The 10,010-nt window shown below is 41.9% G+C and overlaps 1 protein-coding gene across 3 annotated transcripts; it reads right to left on the bottom strand.

Moving 5' to 3' along the window:
* Positions 1 to 589: 589 nt before the first annotated feature.
* On the bottom strand, positions 590 to 9,841 carry tcf19l (transcription factor 19 (SC1), like). Of its 3 annotated transcripts, none has more exons than XM_057036972.1 (6): positions 9,648 to 9,841; positions 6,219 to 6,985; positions 5,818 to 5,987; positions 5,112 to 5,502; positions 4,321 to 4,810; positions 590 to 3,798 (listed from the first exon to the last, which is right to left on the bottom strand). In XM_057036972.1, exons 2-6 carry the CDS (start codon positions 6,481 to 6,483, stop codon positions 3,471 to 3,473), a joined length of 1,644 nt encoding a protein of 547 aa, XP_056892952.1. In that variant the 5' UTR covers positions 6,484 to 6,985; positions 9,648 to 9,841; the 3' UTR covers positions 590 to 3,470. The 3 variants fall into 3 exon arrangements, with proteins under 3 accessions (XP_056892952.1, XP_056892953.1, XP_056892951.1); XM_057036973.1 differs by having other exon boundaries at positions 9,176 to 9,741; XM_057036971.1 differs by having other exon boundaries at positions 9,545 to 9,741.
* Between the last annotated feature and the right edge of the window lie 169 nt (positions 9,842 to 10,010).

Below are 10,010 nucleotides of genomic sequence, written 5' to 3'. Positions count from 1 at the left end.
TTGTTTTTCAAAATATGCAACAGCAAAACAGTCAAACGTGGCATTGCTGTGAATGAAGTTGAAGATAAAAACCTTTTTTTTTTCAAAGAAAACTTCAATGGCTTAGCTGTGCATTTTATCTGTGTGTTTTAGTTCTTTTCTAAGGGCATGGAGGGCAATGCTGATAGCCATGTCAACACAATGAAAATCGTGTTCTTTAATTGACACAGATGTGGTAGGATCCAAAAGTAACCCAGCAATTCAGGAACAGTTAATAAGGAACTTTATTGGTTGACTTTCGGACAGCAGCATAATAGTTAACCACGGAAGCAACTCCGGGTATAAGGCAGAAAACACAACAGCCGCAGGAGGACATAGGTCCAAACACAAAGCAAAACGTTTAGTTGGGGAGGGAAGGTTGCTGTGGTTACCAGGGTTAAGACAAAGAAGAACAGTCCAAGGTAGGCAGCATCAAATCCCTGCATGCCTGAAACATGTATGCCTGGGTTGAGTAAGACCAACAGGTGAGAATTGTACAGGCTAATCAGGTGGGTGTGGAGGAGAGGTGGCAGAGTGGGTGGAATTTTCTACCACAGAAAGAGAGCACAAGAGCAGGCAGTGACTTTAATTCTGAGGATGATCACTCAACAGAAGCAGTGAAAACAAAGGTTATCAATAGTCAGAAAACAGTGAGAGCTGTGGGTAGCTGAGGGATCTTCTGGTTTAGCTCATTTATTTTGCAAAGTTACCCCTTTGTGGTTCTCAGAGGGCTTATCTAATCACAGGACACGTCACTTTCTGCATAACACCCTCTAGTCTAGCTGGCCTTGGTGTCGCATACCTGATTGGCTATTGCAACTGTTCACTTACGGTACTGTCATTTAGAAGGCCTCAGGCAGATTTCATAGAACTTGACAACACAAACTAGAAATATGATTGGATAGATACTATCATAACAGACAGCATTGGAAGAAGTGAAACCATGTGGACATAATATGACATGAAGAGAACAGACCATGGAGAATAATTTCATTTACATATTTATGAACAGAAAACCTTTTCTGTGTATGTTTAGGCCAGCAGAGAAGGCCTAAGCTTTTTTAAAAAGAACCACTCATGTACTTTGACTCAAATGATCTAATTGTCTACTTCAGCTGAGAAAGAACTGATGAATGTCGAATAAGAGAGCTCATGTGTTTGGGCCTCTCGACAGCATTTTGATTGTATGACTGTATGATAAAGTTGTCACATTGATTTGATATTGCACTGTTAGCCACATATGAAGGCAGTACCTAGGTAGTTTTGAGGAAGCCTTTTTTTCCTAATATAGTTGGTTCTAGATTTGTTCTGCATTCCTTCTGTACTGTCTGCCTGCCCAGCATCCAGATGTTGCATTTTTACCTGTGATAATGAATGTGATCTCTGGAATCATTATTACTCTTTTGTTCACTTTTATCTACACAATCTCATTCTCATGCTAATGCATAATCATTGACATGGTGTGGGTCATGGATATTTATGTCAACATTGTTTTTGCATGGGACTTTCTTATTGTTCCATCCTTTATGCCAAGAAGAGAACTCAGAGGATATCATGATAAGCACATTTGTCTGGGCGAACCTGTAATTAATATAGAAACAATGCCACAATGTGGATAACCTGGACTATTAGCAAGAGCCATGAGAAAGATGATAGCATAGCTATTTGTTGAGTGCTCTTGCTGTTTATGGGACACAGACATGCTTCTACAACAAAAATAATGTCAAATAAGATGATTTACATTGAAGAATTTCTATAATGCAAAGCTAGTGAGCATCAGCTCACCAACATGAATAAAGACAGAATCCAGCTCTTCGGAATTCCTTTCTATGGTCATGAATTCAAAGTGAACCTTATTGGTCACAATTAAAAGTGCTATGTTTGGAGGAAAGTCAACACATATCACCAAATGAGCCTTCTGCCAACACTGAAGTATGGTGATTTCGCCCCCTATTGACCATTTTTTACATGTCAGACTATTTGATACATACCTGTCTGGAGACTGAATCAATATTCTTAACATTTATTTGGATTGTTTGCCCCATATTTATGCTTCTGTCATTGGAAATATAATGTGTGGGCCGAATTTAAAGAAACAGCCATACTTTAAATGTCTACAGTTACCATGCTAATGGATAGAACAATAGATGTTTTCAAAATGCAAATACTTGACCAGAAATTCAGTATTTTTAAATGTGTCTGACATCTTATTTTAGCAAATCAACATGGAGATATTTAAACCGGATGTGACTGTAGGAAAGAACAACTCAAGCATCATAAAAAGGTGGAGATATACATCGAAATATACATTACTATTGGTAAACAGTACAGCAATGAAGAACAATAAAGATAGATGTACAACTTAAAATGTACATCTTAAATGTATATGGTAAAAGATGTATAATCTATTTATTGGTCTGATCATTACAACTTAAAACATAATATGAAAAGCAAATAAAAAGTGTAAAAAAATAAAAAAATAAAAAAATAAAAAGCCAGATAATTTCCCAAAATAATTTAAAGAAGAATTTGGTCCAAGTTCAACAGAAAAGATTTTTTAACTAGACTACTTGAGCCACTTAACTCCATTCACTTTTCCGTCATTCACATTTCAAGACTTGGCAACACTTACTAGATTATCAGTAATTAAAAAACAAACTTTAAATTATATAAGTACACAGGCTCTTAATATCTTGTAGCTTCTGAAGGTCATGATTTTCAACTTTAAGGATGTCCATCACCAGAAAATCAGACATAGGGTCAGTTTTTCAATTCAATTTCCCTACGGGGATGAATAAAGTAAATCTTGAATCTTGTTTTGAGAAGCTTTACACATTCTTACAGTGTGTTGGTAACCATTATAGAAACTAAATGCATTGAAAAAATAGGAAGTGAAAGTTAATGGCTGATCCTGGCACATCAAAATAGGTTAAATAACAGGAAAAGGTGCTTAAAGATGCTTTTATTTATATTCTTGCAGCACCTGAGTAAATTTTGAATACACGTGCTGGGCAGAGAAGGACAAATAAATTGACACCCCCCCCACCCTCCCAAAAAAAAGACAACCATCCAAAACCTAGATTTGTGCAGCTGGTCTCATCAGATCTCCCTGGTAATGAGGAACCCAGCAAATATGTCTGCGTACATTTTACAAGTGTCCTGTGAACAGTCAGTGACAGGCCACACCAACCTGGCAATGCTTTATCATTATTAAACATTTAGTGCCAGATACATGAAGGTCATGAGAAAGTCCTTTTTGACAACATCAGTGTCTGGGCAGACACTGGAGATTACATGTTGTTAGTCCTGGTCAATAAAAGCTGTTGCAGGAAGAGATTTAACTATATGGTCAAAAGTCAAAGTCAAATTTGAGGCAAAAATAGAAAAGTCCTGAAGGAAATTAACACATCCAAAACTAATCTGAAGTGGAACTTTCCCCCCCACCCCCTAAATCAGTGAAACCCACAGTGAAAGTCAGCGTTGGGGTCCCTCAGCAGCTTTTTCCGGTCAATGTGCAGACAGTCTATGTGGTACCAAGCGTCACACACATCACACTGGATCCACTGCACTGTGTCTTGCTGGGGCAGCATACATTGGGGTGCCGCACACGGTTCAACTGCTCCTGCCACCTCATCATCTTCGTCATCATCATCGGATGAGGAGGAGGAGGAGGAGCTGGATGAAGAGGAGGCAGATGAGGTAGAGGATGATGATGAGGATGGAGAGGGGAGGGAAGGTCGCTGGGGAATAGGGTGTTTCCTGGGTCGTCCTCTCCGCTTACTGGAAGGGAAAGGAAAACAAATAAAACTGAATGTGACATCATCATCTACGACATCGAACTATATCACTTGTTGCAAAAATGCCAAAAAACTTTACACATGTTCTTGAACCTGCATGCAGTGCAGTTAAACACAGGTCTCTGACTGACCACCAGATTTTAAGTCTGAAAATAACTTTTTTTAAATGCTAGGATGGTATTCCATATTTTTGCCTCAAGTATAGGAGGATCAGCACATTTGTACAATGTTTGCAAAGGTTGACGACGCAACAAACAAAACAACTAAAGTTATGTTCAGGGTACGCTTCTCTCATTAAGTAGATTACTGAGTAAAAATACAGCTGAAGAACAGACAGAAAACCTAGACCTGAGGCTTTTTAAACTCAATTTCTAAAGATGATTTTTTACAACATGATGTTGATACAAGACAAAAATCAGACAGGGCTGTCGTGTTGAAGGACATCCCAGCTTTTGTCCCTTCAATCAGAAACATTCAGATGAAAGTGTCAAATTCCTTTGCTTACCTGGTTATATGCTGGAATCTGTTAAACTGGACCCTGCCTCTTTCCTCTGTGCAGACCCTCACTGAAGGTGAGGCTAGGTTGTAATTCTCCCCTCCTACCACCAAAGGGGAAAATGCTGGAGAACTGTGAGCTCTTCGCCTTCCTCTTGGTGCCATCGAATGGCCACGAACAGCTTTCTGTTGGCGGAAAGTAGAGATGCTGCTGTGTGTCATCACCTGCACCCGGTGCACCGTCTGCACATCCCGTTTGTGAACCGGAGCGCTGGAAGTTGTAGCATGGAGCAGATGTGGGTTGAGTCTGCTATTGGTCATAGCCCCATGAAAGCTGCCGATGGTCCTTATACCAACTGGGAAGGGTTTCTCATTCAGTGACCGCCTGCCAGCATGCCCCTGAGGAGCTGGAGAGCCGAATCCTTCAGAGTCTGATTTGTAGAGCCGCCGTCTCTTCCTCCCCCTTACTCGCTGTCCATCCTCTACAACTCCTAGTGTAGCTGAAAGACATAATGGGATTACTTGTTTTTTCCTTAAAATAGATTGCAATAATGTAAGCTAGACATTATTTTTACAGCCAGAATTAAACTGAAGTTGCTTATAAAATATAGCTGTATTCATTCTTAAACTTTCAAAATAAATGTGTTTCTATTTCATAAAAAATGTGTGAAAGTGCAGTTGTTGATATTGCTGCAGTCATCTTGCAATTTCTGTGCAATTTCTAAATCCAAAAGAATTGGCGATAAACTGTCCTTTTAAAAAAATTAGAGTAATTTAAGGAAAGCTTTTTCCAGGCCTCACCTCGCTGAATATGTGGCTCATCTGAGCTGTCATCTTCGAGGAGCACTGTGTGAGCAGACTTCCTCCTGCTCCTGGACACTGACTGATGGCACTTTGCTGATTGTGCTGATGAGGCAGAAAGGAACGGCGCAGGCTTGGACGAAGGAAGCTGAGAGAAACCCTCAGCCAGCGGAGGTGAAGATGATAAGCCAGGATCTGAGACAGACCCCTCGTGGCTGTGGCTCCTCTTGAAGGTCCAGCTGCTACCTTTCATCTTACTCAGGCTGCCAATGGAATTAAGGATGATGGTGGCCCGGTTGATGGACAGCTTCGACAGGTCCAAATTAGAGGCCATTTTTCGATCTGGATTGGTTCTGATGCGGTTTTGTAGATCTGAGGAAAATGTGCCCACCTTGGAAACAACATGCATATAATGTTTTTGAAAAAGCAGACCAAATACCGCTTTAATCCAGTGGGGGTACTGAAGACATATTCTAAAAAACATTAAACGTTATGCTGTTGGATGATTAAAAAGTAATTAACAGATTGTAAAATATCTCCTGTATGCAATATTTTATTATACATTTTGTGTAGTGCCTACTGATAAAAACTATATCAAGTATCACAGACTTTATTTTTATTTTCATACTTCAGAGTTAATAGCTTCATCTGTATAGTGTGTAGTGAAAACATGGTATATTGTGTGAAAAAAAAAGAAAAAGGTTACCTTTGGAATTGTGATTGCATCAAAGTCTAGTGGGCGAACTCTAACTTTTTGAAAAAGGAAGTAGAATTCTGAGCTTCCTGGAGCAGACTGGCTCCCAAAGGTCAGTGTGTCACCATCTGAGAGCTCCCACTGGATGCCAGACTGTAGGCGAACCTCATTGACCCAGGTGCCTGGAAGCACAGGAGCAAAAAAGAGAAATTTAATGTTATTGCAGAATCTTCATATTTGGACCTTTATGTAACTGATACATGATAATTGAAGATGTCTTGGTTTTACTGCTAGGTAACAGCAAAGGGAACTTCAATTGGAGTGATCCTACATGGATCGGTGTAACCCACAGCCAAATGGTGTTACATTTGATCTCCATTTTTAAATCTGAATAATGTACACTTTTGTCTTACCGTGACTGCTCAGGTCCCTGATGTGAACCCTCCAGCCTTCTTCCAGCTGATCAGCAAAATTTGTCTCCTTCTCTGCATGCAGCTCGGCATGGATCCGGGACACTGACGTTGAGTTGAGTGTGACGTCACAAAGCTCTCCTGCCCGACCCAAGCGGAACACAGAGTGGCTCAACGCAGGCCTGAACGTATAGAGGTCCTGCACCGAGTCACTGACAGAAGAGCCAATCCGAAGTAGCTGAAAACATGGCTGCACACTAGCCAGCATGGCGCAAAGATCCAATTGTCCAACTGTCTTTCAACCCAGCCCACCTTCCTTTATAGCAAATTGTTAACCATACTGAGGTCACAACTTTATTCCAGTAACCACAACTGAATCAAAGCCTGAAAACATCTCAATACGAACCAAAAATTAGATAAACTATTGAAGCTAAAATTCTAATGAAGCTTCCAATAAGGGCATTTCAGCATGACAGGCTGTCAAGTAGTCAAATGACTGAATAAAAATTAGGAGGATTTGCTGGAGTAATGAAGAGTGGAAATGAGCTTCTGTACAGTCACTCCTGAGTATAACAGGACTAGGAATTCAAATAAGCCTGTAAACTATTACAACAGTCAAAAACCCTGACAGGTGAGCCTTCACAGTTCTGGAGTTTTGATGTTTTCAGAGATTAGCTCAGCATGGGTAGGGGACAGTATGTGTATAATTTTGATCCCAAAATCCTGACATTTGATGGCAACCGCAGCTTTATAATAGGAATCCTAGAACCCTGTAACAAGAGAGAAACAAGAAATTCAATTTAAAAAGTTGTCTTTGTGATTGCTGTATCTGCCACTCAATATGAAGGAAACACACACACACACACACACACACACACACACACACACACCACACACACACACACACACACACACACACACACACACACACACACACACACACACACACACCCCTGCTGTTCTGCATAGGCCTAAACCCCCTTAGCCAGATCATCACCAAGAGTGGCTATGGTTACCAGTTCCGAAACCGTCAGCCACCTCCTCTACATGGATGACATCAAGCTGTATGCCAAGAACGAGCGTGACATCGACTCCCTGATTCACCTCACTAGGATCTACAGCAAAGACATCGGGATCTCATTTGGGCTAGACAAATGTGGGCGGATGATATCTAGTTACAAAAACCTGGGGATCCCGCAAGCAAATGGTAACCATGAGGAGGCAGCTAGAAGGTCAGCCACAACCAAATACCTGCAGAGTTTAAGACAGGTCGAGAAAAGTCAGCTGAAAAGTCAGCTGAATGGTAAGCATAAGATCCAGGCCATAAACACCTACGCCCTGCCAGTAATCAGATACCCTGCTGGCATAACACCCTGGCCACTGGAAGAGATACAAGCCACTGACATCAAGACAAGGAAGCTCCTCACCATGCACAGAGGGTTTCACCCTAAGTCCAGTGTCCTGAGGCTGTACACAAAGCGAAAGGAAGGGGGCCAAGGACTAGTAAGTGTCCAAACTACTGTCCAGGAGGAAACAACAAGCCTCCAAGAATACATCAAGAAGATGGCCCCCACTGACTTACTGCTGAGTGAATGCCTCAGGCAACAAAAGCCCACCAAGGAGGAGGAACCTGAGGGGCTATCATGGAAGGACAAGGCCATGCATGGAACGTACCACCGACAAATTGAGGAAGTGGCTGATATCGAGAAAACATACAGTGGCTGACAAAAACAGTGGCTGACAAAGGTCGGACTGAAAGACAGCACCGAGGCACCAGAGCAATAGAGACCAGGGTCTACCATACCAGAAAAGACCGCCGGTGGATGTGCAGACTGTGTGGAGATGCCCCTGAGACAGTCCAGCACATCACAGCAGGGTGCAAGATGCTAGCAGGCAAGGCATACATGGAGCGGCATAACCAGGTGGCTGGCATAATGTACAGGAACATCTGCACTAAGTATGGACTGGAGGTCCCAGGGTCCAGGTGGGAGACACCCCCGTAAGTGGTTGAGAACAAGCAGGCCAAGATCCTGTGGGACTTCCAGATCCAGACTGACAAGATGGTGGTGGCCAACCAGCCTGACATAGTGGTGGTGGATAAACACCGAAAGACAGTGGTGGTGATAGATGTAGCAATCCCGAGTGATAGCAACATCAGGAAGAAGGAACACGAGAAGCTGGAGAAGTACCATGGGCTGAAGGAGGAGATAGAGAGAATGTGGGGCATGAAGGCAACAGTGGTCCCAGTGGTGATCGGGACACTAGGGGCAGTAACACCCAACCTGAGTACATGGCTCCAACAGATACCAGGAACCACATCAGAGATCTCTGTCCAGAAGAGCGCAGTCCTAGGAATAGCTAAGATCCTGCGCAGAACCCTCAGACTCCCAGGCCTCTGGTAGAGGACCTGAGTCTGAGGGAAGGAGGCACCGCCCAGGTGGGCGAGGAAGAGATTTTTTTTTTAATTATTATTATTTTTTTACACATATACATCTATACATACATACATACATACACACACACACACACACACATATACACACATACATACACACACACATATAGATACATATACACACACATACATACATATACACACACATACATACATATACACACACATACACATATATATATATACACACACACACACACACACACACACACACACACATACACACAGGCATATTATATATAAAATATCAGAAATATACAAAATTGAGGAGTTGCATTAATCATTAAAAATTACGGGTTTTTTTTAGAAGATACAAACGTGGAAAAAGATCATTTTAAGTCCTACCGTATATCTACTTTATAGACGTAAATATTAATGCTTCTTCCTCAAATGAAAAACATCATCTTACGCTTTTGACTCGAATGTAACTTTTACGATATATTTAGGTACATTTGATATTCGTCTATTATCACGTAATATGTATAGGAGTGACTTTATGTTTTACCCTTGTGACATGACGTCGTTCATTCTTCTCAATCAGATGCTATCTGTTTTTAGAAGTCTTATTTTTATGTGAAGTAGTTGTACTTGAATCAATTACCAGCTGTGTAGCTGGTAAACCACCTGACGCTTTCTTAGTGCAGAGAAGACACACAAAGTAGGAAACAATGCAAGACAACCCCCCCCCCCCCGTAGTAATCGCTTTCTGGAAAAACAACTGTACACAGCCCGCTAAAGTCATCTTATTTAATGTGCCTAATGTGGGTTATTATAAAGTCGAAGATTGTCGTCCTTTTTGGATTGTCAGCCAAAAATGCGAAGCTAGCTGGCGTCAGTTTACGTATGACCAATCCAAATCTGACAGGAAACCTACCGCGACAACAGAACTCCACCGAGACAAATTCAACGCTCCGTACTCAGCTACACACAAGTTCCGCCCTGGTTAATACATATTTTCAACTTTTGTAGGTGTTTACCGCCGTTGTTAGTCAGATTGTCTCATTCTTTCATCTCGGGAGGAAGTCCTTTGAAATTTGGCGCGCCGTTCCCGGACCTTCTGTACGCGACAGTACACGTCACTTCCTTTTCCTCCCCGATTGGCGGTCGATATTGGCGCTTTCCGTGGGAGCGGGACGGGACTGCGCGAGGGCACACTCAAAGCGGAAGTGATATGGTGCGACGGCGCGCGAAATTTTAAAGCATACTGACACGGTATCATCACGGAGTTGCAGCAGATTTATCGGCTGTAAATCTATGTTGCGAATCTCCCCTTCCACCACATTTGTGCCGTCATTTTTTGATCGGCACACACTGTATTTCACAGTAATCTACTCCAGACA

This window comes from Takifugu flavidus, chromosome 6, assembly GCF_003711565.1.
Source record: "Takifugu flavidus isolate HTHZ2018 chromosome 6, ASM371156v2, whole genome shotgun sequence".
NCBI classification, from domain to species: domain Eukaryota; kingdom Metazoa; phylum Chordata; class Actinopteri; order Tetraodontiformes; family Tetraodontidae; genus Takifugu; species Takifugu flavidus.
The sequence above is the reverse complement of the archived record's forward strand: the minus strand, read 5'-3'. Positions and strand labels throughout refer to the sequence as shown.